Source organism: Microcaecilia unicolor, chromosome 6 (assembly GCF_901765095.1).
Source record: "Microcaecilia unicolor chromosome 6, aMicUni1.1, whole genome shotgun sequence".
Taxonomy (NCBI): domain Eukaryota; kingdom Metazoa; phylum Chordata; class Amphibia; order Gymnophiona; family Siphonopidae; genus Microcaecilia; species Microcaecilia unicolor.
This window is the reverse complement of record NC_044036.1, coordinates 137,207,813-137,228,763: the sequence shown is the minus strand read 5'-3', so window position 1 is coordinate 137,228,763 and position 20,951 is coordinate 137,207,813. Positions and strand designations below refer to the sequence as shown.

At 43.9% G+C, this 20,951-nt stretch overlaps 1 protein-coding gene across 1 annotated transcript in view; it reads right to left on the bottom strand.

Moving 5' to 3' along the window:
• EEFSEC (eukaryotic elongation factor, selenocysteine-tRNA specific) overlaps nucleotides 1–20,951 on the bottom strand; it is a 214,031-nt gene that overhangs the window by 89,124 nt on the left and 103,956 nt on the right. Inside the window, 1 exon segment of the mRNA XM_030206082.1 lies at nucleotides 9,190–9,346. Within this exon segment, the coding sequence (XP_030061942.1) occupies nucleotides 9,190–9,346 (157 nt within the window).

The window sequence follows — 20,951 nt, the reverse complement described above, 5'->3', positions numbered from 1 at the left end:
CTTAGTTCCATTAACAATAAAGCATGCAGTCTGTTACGCCACTGCCAATAGGTGGGAGATTCTTGTTTGACCCAATTAACCAATATACATTTTTTCCCAATTAACAAAGCTTTGTATAAGAGCAAATTGTGGTGAATAGCACCGGCCCCCAGCAAGACATCCATCCCCAGTAAGATCTTCTCTGGTTGCAGCGGTATACGGGTATTCAATATATGTCCCAGAAACCTAATTATTTTCTCCCAGTAGCTCTTTATCCCTGGGCAATCCCACATAGCGTGATAATAGGTGCATTGAGATCCCCCACATTTATCACATTGTAGCGAGTCTGCCCCTCCCATTAAATACAGCCTCAATTTAGACGTATATACTCTAAATATCACTCTGCCCTGACATTCCCTAAGCTCTGCACTACCCGTTCTTTTTGGAATTTGTCGCATAGCTTTCAGCAGCATTTGCGTTGTAATCTCTGTTTGCAAGTCTATCGGCCATTTCTCTACCAGGCGATCTAGTACTCTGTGGGTGCTGCTGTGCATAAGCCTTTTATGAAGCGTTGAAATAGATGTGGCCTCCGCCGTGAGCGTTACATAGAGCTGCTCTATCAAGTTGGGCACATCAACAACAAGGGACTGTTTAGGAATTGCTCTAATATAATGAGAGATCTGTTGATATGCAAATTTATCCATCCACCCTAGTTCACCCAGGCCTAAAGATTCCAAGCTCCTTATATTACCCGCGGAATCCACAATATCCTGCAGGGTATTAATCCCCTGGCGTCGCCATATGCGAAAACGCTGATTATCTATCCCTGAGAAAAATCCATCATTCCCTGTCAAAGGTAACAATCTACTATATCGTGTGTCAAACTTCAAAACTCGGCCTAATTCTCTCCACAGCATCTGGAGCGGCCTGATCAGTGTACTCTTTCTCAAGTGTGCTGGCAGCGTCTCACGCTTTGCATGTATCACGTCTTGAAGTCGCAGTGGCTTAACTCACTCCTCTTCCACCGCTCGTGGAGTAAAATGGGAGGTATCCAGCAGCCAGTCCCCCAGATGTCTCATCAAGCAAGCTCTATTATAACATTGCAAGTTCAAGATCCCAAAGCCTCCTCTATCCCACGTGTCCAACATGTTTTGCCAGCATATTTGTGGACGTTTTTTTATTCCAAAAAAATTTAGAGAGCATACCCATCAACTTCCTCCAATCCCCTTGAGTAAAGTAAAGCGGTAAGATTTGGAAACAATAGAGCCATTTTGGAAACAATATCTCATTAAATAAGGAGATCCTACCCAGCACAGATATGGGCAGGTGAGACCACCTCTCCAGTAGCTGTTTGGTATAGTTAAATAGCTGATCCACATTTAAATGATACAATTGTTCCGTGTCTCCCGGAAGTTGTATCCCCAGATATGTAAATGAGCGATCGGTTCTTTTACGGGCAGTTCAACCTATTCCATTCCTCCTCTGACAGATATAGTGGCTGAATCTCAGACTTATCTACAGTGGTGGAAATAAGTATTTGATCCCTTGCTGATTTTGTAAGTTTGCCCACTGACAAAGACATGAGCAGCCCATAATTGAAGGGTAGGTTATTGGTAACAGTGAGAGATAGCACATCACAAATTAAATCCGGAAAATCACATTGTGGAAAGTATATGAATTTATTTGCATTCTGCAGAGGGAAATAAGTATTTGATCCCCCACCAACCAGTAAGAGATCTGGCCCCTACAGACCAGGTAGATGCTCCAAATCAACTCGTTACCTGCATGACAGACAGCTGTCGGCAATGGTCACCTGTATGAAAGACACCTGTCCACAGACTCAGTGAATCAGTCAGACTCTAACCTCTACAAAATGGCCAAGAGCAAGGAGCTGTCTAAGGATGTCAGGGACAAGATCATACACCTGCACAAGGCTGGAATGGGCTACAAAACCATCAGTAAGACGCTGGGCGAGAAGGAGACAACTGTTGGTGCCATAGTAAGAAAATGGAAGAAGTACAAAATGACTGTCAATCGACAAAGATCTGGGGCTCCACGCAAAATCTCACCTCGTGGGGTATCCTTGATCATGAGGAAGGTTAGAAATCAGCCTACAACTACAAGGGGGGAACTTGTCAATGATCTCAAGGCAGCTGGGACCACTGTCACCACGAAAACCATTGGTAACACATTACGACATAACGGATTGCAATCCTGCAGTGCCCGCAAGGTCCCCCTGCTCCGGAAGGCACATGTGACGGCCCGTCTGAAGTTTGCCAGTGAACACCTGGATGATGCCGAGAGTGATTGGGAGAAGGTGCTGTGGTCAGATGAGACAAAAATTGAGCTCTTTGGCATGAACTCAACTCGCCGTGTTTGGAGGAAGAGAAATGCTGCCTATGACCCAAAGAACACCGTCCCCACTGTCAAGCATGGAGGTGGAAATGTTATGTTTTGGGGGTGTTTCTCTGCTAAGGGCACAGGACTACTTCACCGCATCAATGGGAGAATGGATGGGGCCATGTACCGTACAATTCTGAGTGACAACCTCCTTCCCTCCGCCAGGGCCTTAAAAATGGGTCGTGGCTGGGTCTTCCAGCATGACAATGACCCAAAACATACAGCCAAGGCAACAAAGGAGTGGCTCAGGAAGAAGCACATTAGGGTCATGGAGTGGCCTAGCCAGTCACCAGACCTTAATCCCATTGAAAACTTATGGAGGGAGCTGAAGCTGCGAGTTGCCAAGCGACAGCCCAGAACTCTTAATGATTTAGAGATGATCTGCAAAGAGGAGTGGACCAAAATTCCTCCTGACATGTGTGCAAACCTCATCATCAACTACAGAAGACGTCTGACCGCTGTGCTTGCCAACAAGGGTTTTGCCACCAAGTATTAGGTCTTGTTTGCCAGAGGGATTAAATACTTATTTCCCTCTGCAGAATGCAAATAAATTCATATACTTTCCACAATGTGATTTTCCGGATTTAATTTGTGATGTGCTATCTCTCACTGTTACCAATAACCTACCCTTCAATTATGGGCTGCTCATGTCTTTGTCAGTGGGGAAACTTACAAAATCAGCAAGGGATCAAATACTTATTTCCACCACTGTAAGTTCAGGGAAAATCCCGAAAAGTCTCCATATTCCCTGAAAATTTCTAAAATAGCAGACAGAGATACCTGTGGGTTCCGAAAAATCACCAGTAAGTCATCTGCAAAAGCAGATACCTTAAAATGTTCAGGACCAAGTTGTACCCCCTGCACATCTGCCGAGTCCATAATATCCCGCACCAGAGGATCCAAAGCCAGTACAAACAACAGTGGTGACAGTGGGCATCCTTGCCTAGTACCTCGCGCTATCTCAAACCTCCGTGAGTTCACCCCGTTCACCGACACCTCTGCCAGTGGCCTTTGGTAAATTGTTTTAATGGCCTCTCTAAAAATAACCCGTTCACTCCATAAGCCTCCAGTACTGCAAACATAAAATCCCATCTCACATGATCAAATGCTTTATGAGCATCAAAGCTGATTAACAGAGTCGGAGAATGCCCTTACTTTACCCGCTCTAAAGCCAACAAGATCTTTCTCAGGTTTTTAGCCACTGATCGTTCTCGGACAAACCCAACTTGAGGGTCTAACACCAATTGAGGTAGGAACCGAGCCAGCCTATTTGCCATAATCTTTGCAAACAATTTTGCCTCAAAAGAGATTAAAGAAATTGGCCGATATGAGTCTGCCTGGGTCGAGTCCTTCCCTGGTTTTAACAAAACAATTATCCATGCAGTTCTCAACGAGTTCGGGAGCTCCCCTCCGTTAACATACATGTTAAATACTTTTGTCACACAGGCCCTTATATCTTCTACCAAAATTTTACAGTCTACTGCAGTTAATGCCGCTTCATGAGAAAGCATTAAGTGCCCCTGCACTATCTGCAGCTGTGACAGCTCATGGTAACTTCTATGCACTAACTCTCCATGCCCCCTCTCTGTCCATAACCTGCCCCCAGTCTCCACCTGCTGGAAGGCGTGCACAACCCATCAGTCACATTCTGGGCCGGTCCAGAGGGATGCTAAGGAACATGGAATATTTAGCACACTGGAAGCTGTAACAGCAGGTCTGTGCTAAATGCTTAGCCTGTGAACTAAATCCTACATTAAATGCTTAGTGCGCTTTAGTAAAAATGTCTCAAAGACCATTATTGTAATTTCCCATCCCATTGGTAAAAGATCTGAAACTAAGCAAATATTCTAAAAGTATTTTACATGCAAAAATAAGCTTTTATTAAATTATTCTGTAAATTTATGCAATATGGCCTGGACAGAGGTATTTCTGAGGTGGGGTTGAAGATAGGTTAGCATTTACATGCATATTTTATAAAATAAATGCATATAATAATGTGCATATTAAACAGAAAGGGTAAAAATGTGTGTATTTGTTTTGGGGGACATCTCCCAGCTCCTGACACACTGGTTGAGAACCACTGTTCTAGATCACAGTCAGTACTCTAGAACAGTGGGTCAGAGCACTGAACACATGTCAACAAAATGGATACAACAGGCCACCAGAGCACAACTCGATGGTACCCCAGGAAAAGGATACTTTACCACAAAGAATACAATCGAATTGGGTGGAAAAGATGGCCTATGCAACAGTAAGAAAGCTAATGCTGGAGATGTATAAAGGGTGAACAGTCAAAATCATCATATACACTTATGGACAGGAAACTCTAGATAAAATCAGATTATTCAGTCATGCAGAAAAGAACAGCCACCTTTGAAAGGGTGCAATTCCAGAAAAAGTCTGAAGCAACTGAGAAATACTATTGGTTTACTCCTATATTTCATAAGATGAGGTAAAAATCCCAACAGAAGAAGGGATAGTTTGTAAAACCAAATTAAACAGTGAAAAAAAATAAAAAGTTAGCTTAACAGTAAAGCTCCCAATTCTCATTACCACCAGTTAGTTTGGTACACCTACCCACTTTATGGGGCAGACTAGGGCTGCCAACTGGTTCCAGATTGGCCCGACAGGGTTGATCTAATTCTGGATTTACCTCATTGCATGCAGGGACTTGCAGTCTTGCTTTTCTTAGGGAATGCAATGGGGAATAGGGTGAACCCAGGACTGAATCAACCCTGTCAGCTGAATCTGGATTTAGTTGGCAACCCTATCGACCATACCGGGTTTTATTTGCTGTCATTTTCCATGTTACTATGTTCCCTTTGAAAAATTAAGCACAGGTTTTCCTCTGTCTCAAAAGAATTTAAGCTCAGAGCAACTGCAGTAGAAAGTGGAGTCCAGGGTTCCAATCCCGTAAGTAACTTCTCCCAATAATGAATCTCATCTGCACTGTACTCTCAAGGGAAAATACTCAGCATCTTCCAGGGAGCGCCGGCTGGTCTCCAGAAGGCTTTCAAAAGGTCATAACATGTAAAGGCAAGACAAAATTCTATGACAAGCAGCAGCAAGGGGGAGGGGGACGACTCCACCATTAGTCTTCAGAAAGCATAACAAAGTTATACAGATCAGAAACCATTACGATCTCACAAACAGCAGCTTATGTTTTCAATTAAAAAAACAAAACAAACGATCTGCTAACTGGGAGCAATGGTGAGAGCATTCTTAACCCCATCTTTTAACTCCACACCAGAGGGGATATCTTTTTTGTTACTTAATCAATATAGTTGCATAACTAGAAAGTGGTTCCAAAGTGCTGAAAAATACTGCAGACTTTCCAGTGACTAAGAAGGGAGGATCTGCTCAATCATGTCACAGCTCAGCCCTCTCTGGAACCCGACTAGGTTCCTTTAATATGAAAATGTATGGCCTGGTTTGTACACATGGGTTCCTGGTTTTCAATATTACCAGTTAGTCTGGCTTGCGAGCTGGACCTTTGGATTTATATTCCCGATTGAACTGGGAGACATTCTGTTATCTACTCTGTGTCCATTATTTCTGAGGCAGCAGTCTTCTGTATCATTGAACTATCTGGATATCAAGCCTAGATTGGTGTTGCATACAAAGGAGGATATAATTTTTTCCAATGATATTACTGAGTAAGTGAATGAGCACAAATATCTGAAAGCATGGAATCTAGTGACTATTTTGCCGATAGGGAAGAAATCAGAAATTCACATACTCCCCCCTTCAGGCAATGACAAAGGACCCTCCAGAATCATTACTTGAGATTCCAGAAAGGTATGAAGATGGTTGGTGGTTGTTTTTTTTGTTTTTTTGTTTGGGGGGGGGGGGGCAGTGAATCTTCTTAATGTAAGTGGAGAAGGAGGTGCAGTGTTTGCAGAGCAGTGAAGGGGGTTGAGGAGAGGAGAGAAGACATTCTTAGGACACAAGATTGGGCAGGGGGTGCTTTCTTAGGATTTAGCCGACTAGTACCGATTTTCACTACTACCCTCATTAAAAGTTTACAAAACCAAAGCCAACTGGTCTACAATTGAGCAGCTCTACTTGGGCCACCTACACATCTCAAAAACTTTAAGATGTTCAGCAGAAAATTAGCTACGAGATCCAGTGGGACCTGCAGGAAAATCTTACACTGTCATGTAGATTCTGTGTTCTTAAAGAAGCCAAATTACCTCCTTTGTCAAGGTTTACCCATGTGTAATTTAGAACAAATACCACCTTTACTTCTCTCCTAAAATGTTAGAAAATATAGACTTCTGAAGGGTTAATGTTAACACACATAAAATGCAAGTTATTCTAAATGCTTCAATGATTATCTGCTCAGTGCTCAAAGCTGAGTCATGTTTTTAAATCACATAAGCAGCTGAAAGGTCTGTCATTTTGTAAGATCTTTTAACATATAGACTGGATTTTCTTTTCCTAGAATAGGCCCTTTTTGGTTTACAAACACATTCCTTAACAATTACATCAATTTAGGGGAAAAAGATTACAAGCATCTCTTTTATGATGAGAATAGAAAGACAGAATAAAAATGTGTGTGGGGCTGAAGAATCTGACCACCTACATTTAATTAAATTAAAAAACAAAACAAAAACTGGATGCAGATGTATTGGAAAAGCAACACCGAGCTGACAATGGAATGTGAACTGGAGTTGACAGACAGGGCAATAATGAAAATAATGAATGCCCTTTCCAAGGGTAAAACAGCTTTCTGCTCAAGGACGTTGGGGCTTTTATAATTGCCCAGTATGCCAGCGGGTAAAAATATGTGGTTGTTCAACAGCGCTGGCCCTGCCATGAACAGACTAGGTATCCTCCTAGAGCAGCAACATTTGAGGGTAGTGGTGCAGAAGAGACTAGCGCCGGAAGCATGTTCACATAAAGCAGAGCACCATCCATTCCCGGGGCAGAAAGTGAAACTTTACTTCAAGGAACTGTCCGTGTGTGACAGTTGGCTGTTTACTGGCCTTCTTTAAAGTGGGTGGAGTGGAGGCTTGCTGCTGTAGTCGTGATGGGAATCATTCAAAGAGCTATACTGCATTCACAGCCTGACTCCTGAGGCAGGCGATTAGGCACCGAAACATGGCAGCTGTGTCGAGTCGTTTGGTGATTTTCAATAAAGACTGTATACATTTTCGAGCAAGGATCTCCCTTGTGGTTGTTTGGAAGAGCCAGTCTACCCTACTACTACTACTACTTAGCATTTCTATAGCGCTACTAGGGTTACGCAGCGCTGTACCCTACACCCTGGATTCTTTTTATCTCCTCTTGGTTTCCATTCTCGTTCCCTTCTCTCCAGCAGAGGGCCGTGCTCAATTACTGTGGCATCCCGCCTTTCCCCCAGCAAGAAATGCATCGACGATGGGTGAGACAGATATGGCAGCACTTGAGCATGGGCCTCTACTGAAAGGTCCCATTGCTAACACTGGGTACTTTGGAGTGTATTTGCAGGGGTAAAGAAAAGGGAGGCGTGGCGACGCCGACGCTGGACATGGGACCAGAGATGCTAGACCAGAGGGGAGGTAGGGAGTAGAACGGGAATGGGAGATGCTAGATCAAGTGAGAGGAGGGAAGGAAAGGGGAGATGCTGAAGGTAGGAGTAGGGGGCACAGGGCTAAAGATACCCCTGGCCCAGCCCCCATTGTTCAACAATGCACATACTTTTATCTGAGGAGTGAAGAGGTGGGGCAGGGCAAGGAAAGAATCAAAGCCATACAGATTTTCCAATGATAATTTTTGTATGTAATTTTCCAGGGTCAAAACTCGAGCAAAAGCCCGGGCTGGCTTTTGCTTTCATTAGTGCTGTAAAATATCCCCCCAGTTTGCGCCAATGTGGGGTTTACAAATATTGAGGTACTTATTTTGTACCAGGGGCAATGGAGGGTTAAGTGACTTGCCCAGTCACAAGGAGCTGCAGTGGGAATCGAACTCATTTCCCCAGGATCAAAGTCCACTGCACTAACCACTAGGCTGGAGGAGTAGCCTAGTGGTTAGTGCAGTGGACCCTGATCCTGGGGAAATGAGTTCAATTCCCACTGCACCTTCTTGTGACTCTGGGCAAGTCACTTAACCCTCCATTGCCCCTGGTACAAAATAAGTACTTGAATATATATGTAAATCGCTTTGAATGTAGTTGCAAAAACCTCAGAAAGGCAGTATATCAAGTCCCATTTCCCTTTCCCATTACTTGGTCTTGTATCCTCTTCTAGAAAAGAAGAAAGTGAGGTCCAATGAGCAGGCAACACCCAGATATCCACACATTTGCAGCAATGCAGATGAAAATGAGTGACTATACTAACATAATAATAATAATGATAGAAAAAGACCAACAAAACCAGTCAGTCTCACCAATTATAGTACTCTACAAGTGTATATCCAGTTGCCAGCAATAGAAGCTTGACCACTTGTAAGCAAATCACTCTTTAGTCAAGTCAGCTTTTCTTTTCTTCCACATTAGTTCTCTACCATCCTAGGTTGATGAGCATTAGGATTTTACACATAATCCAACATTCAATCTCCTCTCCCCTGACTTAACTCCAGGCTTTTTTAAGCTACTACCAAGACTAACAAAGCTTTGCCCAAACATCCAGCTTCCTAGATTCCAGTGGCATTGTTGGACAATTACTAGACAACAGCAACTTACCAAGCTCAACTCTGTTCATTTCTCAAAAGATATAGCCTGCTGTGTTATTAGTTCATGCAGGATATGGCCTACAATATTGTTATGTTACACTTTTTTTCACCTTCTATTTTGTCTTTATTACCTACGTTTGAAGAACATATACTCACTTGGAATTCGTATTTTGAACTTCCCACTTTGTCCAAAGCTGCCCTCTATGATGCCATCTTCTCCTGTTGACAATTTGACCTTTAACCCCACAAAAATGTGAATGTTGGTCTCCTTTTTGAACAATGAACGTCCAATGACACTATAATCATCACTTATCTAAAAAAAAATGTGAAATATTTTAAGAGTTATGAATAAGTTACATTTTTTACTTTTGAAGACCAAGAACATTTTAGCATTTTTTTTCAGTCTGTTTTTTTTTTTTTTTTTAAATCTGAATACAAGACAATATTTTTGCTAAAAGAAATTGTGTCAAAGTTAGACATGGAGCCAATTAAGATCAATTTAAAAACAGATTACCCCTTTAATTTGAAAACGTTCCTCTACTGACCTGTTGCATTTGTGTACTCAAATTCATAGGGCATATACATTTATGCATTAGGAAAATGGTAACTCTGCAGTCATTCTTGGTGACAGTTTCAATTCAACCAGTTTGCACACATTTCAGTATTAACAAGACAAATTTATCTGAAAGCCATTCACACAAGCAGCTGTTCTAAGTCTAACCACAAAATAGCTACCATTTACAATTTTCAACCACAAACCTAGTTGGTTAACGTTCAGTAAAAATGTAGTTAAATATAACAGAGTAACTTTAGTTTGTTATTTTGCCACTCAACGTAATTACAGATTAACCCCTAACGTCCATCTCTTGGGGGACACACTGGTGAACAACTGGTAATTCCCTTCTCAAAAGCATGCATGTCATATACACAAATAAACCACAGATTGTGGTATCAACATCGTACCCACATAAAACATGCAATAAAGAAATACACAAGAATGAATAAAGTGCACACTTATACATAATCTGTGTTTGCATCAGTCAGAAGACCTCACTAGATTTAACTCTCATTTGGCTATTACTGTAGATTTTTAAATGAATCACAAACTCTTGAATTTAACATGAACTTTCTCAACCTGCTGAATCTAAACTTGGAAGAGTCGCCCAATGTAATACCCATCGTAGGTATTCTAACACTCACAAAATGCGTCAAAAAAGCTGACATATCAGGCAATCTCCAGCATCATCTTTTCTGGCTCAAATCGGATCCTAGGACCTCTTAAGAACAGAGTTTAAGAAGTTAGGATTATCACCCCTGAAACCCACAGTAACTCAAGCCCAAGAAAGCAAAGTCAGATGATCTCCTAAGAGTAGCCTCCAGAAAAAGTTGGACTTCAACCACATCGAAGTGCGCAGATGAGCAGCACCGAGATGTTAAGGCCTATCTTGGATGCATGCCATCCTTCTGTGTGCGCTTCATGAATTTTAGCTCTTCAGAGGACTGCAGCAACAAGGTAAGGATGAAGCCTCACATTTGGTCCTCATCTTGAGTTGGGGCATCAAAACAGCTGAAACTTAGCTTCACAGCATGAACGCTGTACAACTCCCTGGATCTTATTCTGTCATCTCAGAGACAAATTTCAGCTGGATTTATTCTGTCATCTCAGAGACAAATTTCAGCTGGATTTATTCTAACACATTATGATGGGTCTTAAGTTGCAGTGGTCTGGCCCGGAATAATGAAGGTGACATTCTGGAGCAAACGTTGAATCCAAAGACATCTTTATCTTTTTAGAGATAGCAATAATACTCCTAGAGATGATTAACAGTGGACATATTCTAGAAGCATCGGAAGCATCTGCTAATGTGCTAGTCTGCTTCAAAAACAATTCAGGTGCAAAACAAATATTTATTGAAAATACAGATTCAGCAAAAAAGAAAAGTAGGCCATGGGCATAACTCAAAGTTGTTTAGCAGGGCAGAGGTTCTGCTGCAACTGACTCAGACTAATTGTCAAAACTGAAAAAAATAATGAAACAAAAGAGAGCCTGAAAATGAGAATAACTGAAAATCATTGAAAGAGACATGGTACAAAACAGCAAAAACTGCAGCTTATTCAGGATTAAGCGGATTCCACCCCACACATGCTCAGAAGACAGAATTTCCTCCTCCTGAAAGGGTCATAGGACCCATATGTGTCTCTCAGTTAGGCTGTTATTATTAGAGACTAATGTTGATTGAACCGGTAGGATGCTGAGTAATATATTATTCAAAAGACATTGCTTGTTCACTTCTCCAGGTTTCCCCTTTTTGTAAGTTCAATATTGTTTATGTTTTCATTCCAGGAACTATATCTTTATACTAGCATCTTTCTTTTTTTTTTTTTGACATGCAGTCTCAAACGGATTTCACTCACTCCCTGGAATGTTACACTACATCAATTTAGCGTTAATCACTGGATCCTTAGCTTAATCCCCTCTCACGTCTTTAGAATACCAAAGATGATCGACACAGAGGCTATTAGTACCGCTGTCTTTTTGAAGATCTTTAGTCTCTCTTTCACCCCTTCTTTTATTTCTAGGCTGAAAATTATCATTAAACATTAAAAGCCAGAATTTTATTAAGACAGAAAAAGACAGGATACTCGAAAACAGCAACGGGCCTAGAACCTGAAGGCAAACTAATTTTATTAACTTCAGGGAAACTTCAAAGCTTTAGGGCTTTCATGCCAGACAGAGACGACCCCAAAAGTCACTAAGTGCTGCGTAAACAAAGGATTAGTGCCAAGCGAAAGTTTCTTGCATTTTTTTTTTGCTTATATTTTCATATGACCTAGTGGGAAAGGGATACGGTCAAATCTCTGTCATTAATCCCCTATGTTGTACAGTGGCCATTTCAGTTCACTGACCTACATTAGCATAATATTTTTTTTAACGTATAGGTAAGAATGCAGAATGAAACACACTTGAACCCCTCTACGTTCTTCTTAAGAGATAAAGAGGGATGAAACAAAGAAAAATCACCTCTTAGACAGAATATTCAGCTATTTGAGGCAGAGAACACAGATTGATGTTCCAACAGAAAAAAATGGTATTTATTTATTTTAAAAACTTAGGGCCCTGTTTACTAAACCCCTACAGTCTACTCAAATGTAAAATTCTAGGTGGATTGCAATATTAAAACATACACAGTCTTCTATACACACATATTAGGGGCAGCGTATATATCTGAACCAGAAATATACAACTGGCAGATAAAGGCCGCAAGGCCCACTTGGACTGAACTGTTTTCCTTACTGTACTGCAGATCCTGCACAGGACTGCAGCTAAGGATCCTCTGTACAGCGAAGTTTCTTACCTGAAGCAGGTATTCTCCCAGGACAGCAGGCTAGATATTCTCATGTGTAGGTGATGTCGGCCCTGGAGGATTTTCAGCAAAAATCTCTAGAAGTCTCTTCTGGAGTGTTCCACCGCGCATGGTGTTTGTACTGCACATGTGCGCACGTAGTTTCCCCGCCCATCGCACAGTCACGCTCCTCAGTTGAATCCAATAGACAGAAAGAAAGACAACTCCAAAGGGGAGGTGGGAGGGTTTGTGAGAAATCCAGCCTGCTGTCCTCGGAGAATACCTGCTTCAGGTAAGAAACTTCGCTTTCTCCAAGGACAAGCAGGCTGATATTCTCACATGTGGGGTATCCCTAGCCTCCAGGCTCACTCAAAATAGTAAACAGTGGTCAATTGGGCCTTGCAACGGCAAGGACATAACATAGATTGACCTGGAACAAGAAACAACTAACTGGGAGTACAGCCTGGAACAGAATAAAAATGGGCCTAGGGGGGTTGGAGTTGGATTCTAAACCTCAAACAAATTCTGCAGCACCGACTGCCCAAACCGACTGTCACGTCAGCTATCCTGCTGAAGGCAGTAGTGAGATGTGAATGTGTGGACTGATGACCACGTTGCAGCCTTGCAGATCTCTTCAATAGTGGCTGACCTCAGATGAGCCACTGACGTAGCCATGGCTCTAACATTATGAGCTGTGACATGGCCCTCTAAAGTCAGCCCAGCTTGGGCGTAAGTGAAGGAAATGCAGTCTGCTAGCCAATTAGATATGGTGCGTTTCCCGACAGCAACTCCCCTCTTGTTGGGATTAAAAGAAATAAACAACTGGGCGGACTGTCTGTAGGGGCTTGTCCGCTCCAGGTAAAAGGCCAATGCTCTTTTGCAGTCCAAAGTGTGCAGCTTGCTTTCGCCAGGGCGGGTATGAGGACGGGGAAAGAATGTTGGCAAGACAATAGACTGATTGAGATGGAACTCAGACATCACCTTCGGCAGGAACTTAGGGTGCGTGCGGAGGACTACTCTGTTATGATGAAATTTCAGATAAGGTGCATGAACTACCAAAGCCTGAAGCTCACTGACCCTACGAGCTGAAGTAACAGCCACCAAGAAAATGACCTTCCAGGTCAAATACTTCAGATGGCAGAAATCAAGCGGCTCAAAAGGAGCTTTCATCAGCTGGGTGAGAATGACATTGAGATCCCATGACACTGGTGGAGGTTTGACAGGGGACTTTGACAACAACAAACCTCTCATGAAGCGAACAACTAAAGGCTGTCCAGAGATGGGCTTACCTTCTACACAACGATAATAAGCACTAATCGCACTAAGGTGAACCCTTACTGAGTTGGTCTTGAGACCAGACTCTGATAGGTGCAGAAGGTATTCAAGCAAGGTCTGTGTAGGACAAAAAAAAGGATCTAGGGCCCTGTTGTCACACCAGATGGCAAACCTCTTCCATTTAAAGGAGTAACACCTTTTAGTGGAATCTTTCCTGGAAGCAAGCAAGACTCGGGAGAAACCCTCAGAAGGACCCAAGGAGGCGAATTCTAATCTCTCAACATCCAGGCTGTGAGAACCAGGGACTGGAGGTTGGGATGCAGAAGCGCCCCCTCGTTCTGACTGATAAGGGTTGGAAAACACTCCAATCTCCACGGTTCTTCGGAAGGTAACTCCAGAAGAAGAGGGAACCAGATCTGACGGGGCCAAAACGGCGCTATCAGAATCATGGACCCTCGGTCTTGCTTGAGTTTCAGCAAAGTCTTCCCCACCAGAGGTATGGGAGGATACGCGTACAGAAGGCCTGTCCCCCAATGAAGAAGAAAGGCAGCTGACACTAGCCTGCCGTGGGCCTGTAGTCTGGAACAGAACTGAGGGACCTTGTGATTGAATTGAGTGGCAAAAAGATCCACCGAGGGGGTGCCCCACTCTCGGAAGATCTTTCGAGCTACAGTCATGTTCAACAACCACTCGTGAGGTTGCATTATCCTGCTCAGTCTGTCGGCCAGACAGCTGTTTACACCTGCTAGATAAATGGCTTGGAGAAACATGCCGTATTGGCAAGCCCAAAGCCACATCTGGACGGCTTCCTGACACAGAGGGCAAGATCCGGTGCCCCTTGCTTGTTGATGCAGTACATGGCAACCTGGTTGTCTGTCTGAATTTGAATAATTTGATTGGACAGCCGATCTCTTTAGAGCGTTCCAGATCACTCGCAACTCCAGGAGGTTGATCTGAAGACGCTTTTCCTGAAGGGACCAAGCTCCTTGAGTATGAAGCCCATCTACATGCGCTCCCCACCCTAGGAGGGATGCATCCGTCGTCAGCACTTTTTGTGGCTGAGGGATTTGGAATGGGCGCCCCAAAACCAGATTGGATCGAATTGTCCACCACTGAAGGGAATTCCGAAAGTTGGTGGACAGCTGGATCACATCCTCTAGATCCCCTGTAGCTTGAAACCACTGGGTAGCTAGGGTCCACTGAGCTGATCTCATGTGTAGGCGTGCCATGGGAGTTACATGAACTGTGGAAGCCATATGCCCCAGAAGTCTCAACATCTGCCGAGCCGTGATCTGCTGAGACGCTTGAACCCTGGAGACCAGAGACAGAAGGTTGTCCGCTCTTGTCTCGGGAAGATAGGCACAAGCTATCTTCGTGCACAACAGAGCCCCTATGAATTCCAATTTTTGAACTGGGATTAGATGGGACTTTGGGTAATTGATTACAAACCCTAGTAGCTCTAGCACTTGAATAGTCATCCGCATGGACTGTAAAGCTCCTGCCTGGGAGGTGCTCTTCACCAGCCAATCGTCGAGATAAGGGAACACATGCACTCCCAGTCTGCGTAGTGACGCTGCAACAACTGCCAGGCACTTGGTAAATACCCTGGGCGCAGACGCCAAGCCAAAGGCCAGCAGCACACAGTACTGAAAGTGCTGCGTTCCCAGCCAAAACCGCAGATACTTCCTGTGAGCTGGAAGTATCGAGATGGGAGTATAAGCATCCTTTAAGTCCAGAGAGCATAGCTAATCGTTTTCCTGAATCATGGGAAGAAGGGTGCCCAGGGAAATCATCCTGAACTTTTCTCGGACCAGATATTTGTTCAGGCCCCTTAGGTCTAGGATGGGACGCATCCACCCTGTTTTCTTTTGCACAAGGAAGTACCTGGAATAGAATCCCAGCCCTTCCTGCCCTGGTGGAACGGGCTCGACCGCATTGGCACTGAGAAGGGCGGAGAGTTCCTCTGCAAGTACTTGCCTGTGCTGAGAGCTGAAGGACTGAGCTCTCGGTGGGCAATTTGGAGGTTTGGATTCCAGATTGAGGGTGTATCCTAACCGGACTATTTGAAGAACCCACCAGTCGGAAGTTATGAGAGGCCACCTTTAGTGAAAAAATTTTAACCTCCCTCCGACCGGCACAGACACGTTTATGGCGGCTATGCTCAACTGGAGCCAGTCAAAAACCCGTCCCTGGTTTTTGCTGGGGAGCTGCAGGGGCCTGCTTTGGCGCACGCTGTTGACGAGAACGAGCGCGCTGGGGCAGAGCCTGAACCGGCTGTCGAGAAACAGGAGTACACCTACGGCCCCTAGAGGCGTAGGGAACACTTCTCTTCCCTCTAAAAAACTTCTTAGATGTGGAAGTAGATGCAGAAGGCGTCCGGTGGGAGAGAAAGTCCATAGCGTTATCACGCTGATAGAGATGATCAATCAGCTCTTCAACCCTCTCACCAAAAAGATGATCCCCCCCGGCAAGGGATATCCGCAATCTTCTGCTGAGTTCGTTCCTCCAGGTTAGAGGCACGCAGCCATGAGAGTCTGCGCATCACTATACCCATAGCAGAGAATCTGGATGTCAAATCGCAAGTATCGTAAATACCCCTGGACAGGAATTTGCGACACGCCTTCTGCTGCCTGAACACTTGGCGAAAAGGCTCAGGAGCGCATCAACCAAGCTCTCAAGCTGCCTCACTGAGTTCCGCAAATGAATGCTCGTGTAGAGCTGGTACGATTGAATTTTGTACGCGAGCATGCCAGCCTGATACACCTTTCTCCCAAAGGAATCCAAGGTTCTGTGTTCCCACCCCAGGGGTGCCGAGGCAAAGTTCCTAGAACTCTTGGCCCTTCTGAGAACGGAATCCACCACCGCAGAATCATGAGGCAACTGAGGCCGGACGAAACTGGGTTCCCCGTGGATCCAATACTGGGACTCAGCCTTTTTGGGGGCAGTTGGGCATGAAAGAGGCTTCTCCCAACTCCTCATCAGCACTTCCTTGAGTGTATCATGAAAAGGAACCGTGGTAGAAGACTTAGGTGGAGATGGATAATCCAGGACCTCGAGCATCTTAGCCCTGGGCTCATCCACAGTCTCCACAGGGAAGGGAATGGCCTCAGACATTTCCCGCACAAAAGAGGACGATGACGGTGCTTCTTGACCTTCACCCGACGCCCGTCATCGAGACTCCTCGGTACCGGTGAGGAGGACGTGGAATCCACATGCCTCCTCAGGGCCGGGGCCGATACAGGTCAGTCCCGGGGGGCCTGCAAAGCAGGAGGCGCCGAGGCGGGTGGAGACCCACTCGATGCATCACTGCTCTCAGCGTGCATCTGTCTTTTGGCAGCCTTTACCCGGTCTCCCGACGCTGATGCAACCCTCGACGTCGACGCCGTCGACGCACCGGACCCAAAAAGCTTTTCTCTTGAGACCTGGGTGCGCTTCTTCATCTGAAGACACAACTTACAGCTCTCCGGGCGATGGTTGGGCCCAAGGCACGGCGTGCGGATCAGTGCCCGAGATGGTCCGGTTGCAGCGGGTACATGGTTTGAAGCCGCTGGGCGTCTTCGATGACATGGCGGGGAAAGTAGCCTCTGTGAAATCAAAAAACGCGATTGTGTCAAAAAAATAGACACAACAAAAAAGGGAAGAAAACCCGACCGAGCAGCCTAAAAACGGTCGCAATGAAAAAATGAAGGAAACTTACCAAGAAAGGAATAAGTAACTAGAAAAGTAAAGGAACTTTTTTTTTTTTTTTAAATATATAACAACAGAATATACTCGCACTTAGCCGAAAGGCCGAGAAAAAAGAAGAAACTTCTTCTCCGGGAACCAGAAGAAACGCGAAGCGCAAAAGAACTCAGTGTCTCCTCAGACGTGGAAAAGAAGAAACTGAGTGTGACCGCGCGACGGGCGGGGAAACTACATGCGCACATGCACAGTACGAATGCCACACGCGGTGGAACGCTCCAGAAGAGACTTCTAGAGATTTTTGCTGAAAATCCTCCAAGGTCGATGTGACATCACCCACACGTGAGAATATCAGCCTGCTTGTCCTCAGAGAATTACATAGAAACATAGAAAACAACAGCAGATAAAGAAATAGTAGTGAAAAGCTAAACAATAATTATTAACCCGTTGTCCCTATCAGCTGCAGTTTTCTTACATTTTTGGTTCCCAGATGCAGGGCTGCATTTTTTTTTTTTTTTTGTCGTAAATACTGGTTACCAAACTCTTGGGTATGCCAGTCTTCTTAAATTACTCCTCTAAAGTGCCTAGAAGTAATGCAATCATTTCCATTTCAATTCAATAATAGACTTGGGACCAGATGAGGGATGTCCTGGAAAACTCACACCCAAATTTTTCTATAGGCTTGAACATCTCAGCAGCAACGCCTTTTTGAAAACGAACAAACTGGCTCTAATGAGGATGCCCAAGAAATCACTTAGCATGACGATTACAAAGGAAAAGCAAAAAGTTAAAAACAAGAGAGACAACAAATCAGTGTGTGATGTATGTCAGATAATGAACTGTACCTTCAGTGAATTCGTCTTTGGAAGTTAGAGGCAGCTGTACCTGCTGTAAACTGGCAGTGGCTGGTTCACCTGCTTTGAAGTTTGTGTTTGGTTTTGTTTGGTTCTGCCTGACTAATGGAGGTATGCTAAGTACTGCAAGAACAGAGATGGAGGCAACAGAGGAAACCTCCCAATGTTCCGTCCACTTATTCTCTGGCTGGTCTCTATTTTGTAATTACCTATTATCATTCCCTTTAAACTCGCCTCTCTTTGTTTTACCTTTTCTTGCTCATTGTTAATTGTAAACCAGTTTGGGCCATTACACACAAGGTGGTCTTATTCCGTTAAAAAAAACAAAAGTAAACACTTTAGAAATAATGCACAGTAAAAAAAACTGCTAAATTCGAATTTCAATCTAAGCAAAATTCAGTTAAAGAGTAAGAGACATTTGCAAGCATAAAGTGCCGCACTCTACACCCTTCAGAGACACAAAGTATTGTTTTATATTATAAAGTAATTTCAGTAGAAAATAACAGGGCTTCTTCCACTCTTCTGCCTTCAACAATTTTCTCCAATGGCTTTCGGACACTTAATGGAGTTTTCTTTTTCCAGGAGACTACCTAACTCAGCAGAAACCCAAACATGTATGACTTCGACCATGCATAAAGTGCAGAACAAACAGAAAACTCGGTGGATAAGATGTTAGATAGTCCAGCAAAATGCTGGAGATTTGGTAGTGTAGGGGTATGTCCCTGTGTCTCCCTTGCTGGTCTTGGCCTATACAAGCCTATGACATCTTGTTACTAGAAGATGGCTGCTGCAAACCTCTGTGTCAGAGTCAGCTTCAGTTTGTGGAAAATCACTGACAGGCTTGCTAAAGCCAAGGACACTCTGTGCTCCAATTATTCCCCTTCTATCTCGGAGATGATGAGAAGGGAGGCAGGCATGGCACCAGAAGTTACCATTTCCAAGGTCACAAAGAGAAAAACAAGAACTCTTCTTGCCATGCACAGGATGGTACAAGAGGATAATTGGTATCACCTGACCGAGAGGCGCTGGAAGAGCGGGAAGAGTTGGGGAGTTAGTGAGTCGGAATCCTTGGAAGAAGGTGGAGGTGGAAAGAAGACCAGTGACCTAAGAAGGTCCACCAACTGATGAACTGTGTATCTGGAAGAGTACCATGTGATTCAGCTACCTACAAGGTGTGACCTGTGCCTTTGCTGACTTCTGCAGAGTGCCTGTCATGGCTCTGACGAAGACTCGCTGATATCTCAGCTTGAGTCTGGGAGGTAACCTGGGCTACTCCTGAGAGGCGTCCCCCCGGAGGTCAGCCTGCCTGGTGAGAGACAGTGATCTATCTCCTATTAGTCTGGGTTAGCGAGTGGTGATTACCTGAGCATAAGGCTGGTGTTAGTCATAACCTAGGTCGGGAAAGAAGCTGCTAATTACCATACTACCTCGTAACATAGTTATTGCATTCTAATCAGTTGTGCAAGTTTACCTAGCAACCAGTAAGAAATGTGTGTAGTGTGATAATATAGTTGTAAGAATTACTGCCAGTATTTTTGTTCAGCCAAAGCTTTGCCAAATCTCTATTTTGTATATCGTTTTTTATATTATCCCTAATAAAGCTAATATATATCTCAGCCTGATTTCTCAGCTCTCTCTCTGACCGAAATAGTGGCATGTAGGGCCATAGCCAAGGTTTTCCCCCTTCCCCTAGACAGAGAACAGAATATTCTGCTTGCGGATAGTTCTGTTGGGAAACCTTGTTTCAGGTAATTTATTATCTGGGAAATCCGCCTACAGTAGGTAATTTCAAAACAAGCTGCTCATTCATACTACTACTACCGCTTATTTTTATAACACCCAGCACTGTACACATACAAGAGAGTCCCTGTAGAGCTTACATCTACTCAAGATGAACAGGACAAATAAGAGAAGTAGTAAGTTTAATTTATAATGGAACAGGGTTAAAAGCAATACGAGTATGAGCAGGAGAATAAGGGGTTAAGATGTAAAAGCAGCATTAAAAGATGGCAAAGCCAAAAAGGGAGTATGATGCACCTACTCAAAGTTTATTCCAGGAGTTTGGCACAGTCATTTGGAAAGAACAGAGTCCAGAGCTTACAGTGGAGAGGAAGGGCAGATGAACAAAGACAGGTAAATGAAGGGCTACAGGATGAATGCACTTTGAGTGAGTATGAGAGATTTTTTTTAGCTGTATGTGAAAACAGATTAGGAGCCAATGAAATGACTTCAGAAGGGGGCTCATGCAACACTTGTTGAAGACAAGCCACACAGTTGAATTTTGAATAGATTCAAGTGGGGAGAGTTGGTTCAGTGGGAGACCTGTAAGAAGCAGGTTGCAATAGTCTAAGCCAGAAGTGATGAGAATATAAGCAAATGTATTGGTAGTGTATATAGAAAGGAAGGGATGGAATTTGGTGAAATTATACAGAAAGAAAGAAAAGGTTTTAGTAGTAATTTTGTGTACAAGCTGAGGGGTTCAAGAGGACATCAGCATCATCACAGAAAGAGAGAAAGTGGGAAGAAAGGAGGTGGATGGATTTCAGGAGAAAGGAAAGTAGTTCTGTCTTGGCCATGTTAAGTTCCAAATGGTGACCACAGAACATCAAGAAGTACAAGGTGATCAATGGTGTCAAAAGCAAAGAATAGGTCAGGAAGGATGAGGATTGAGTAAAGGACCTTGGATTTCACCAGAACAGACGACTGGAGAATTTAGCAAGGGCTAAGTCATAAAATGTAAAAGGCAAAAGCGAGTTAGGAGTGG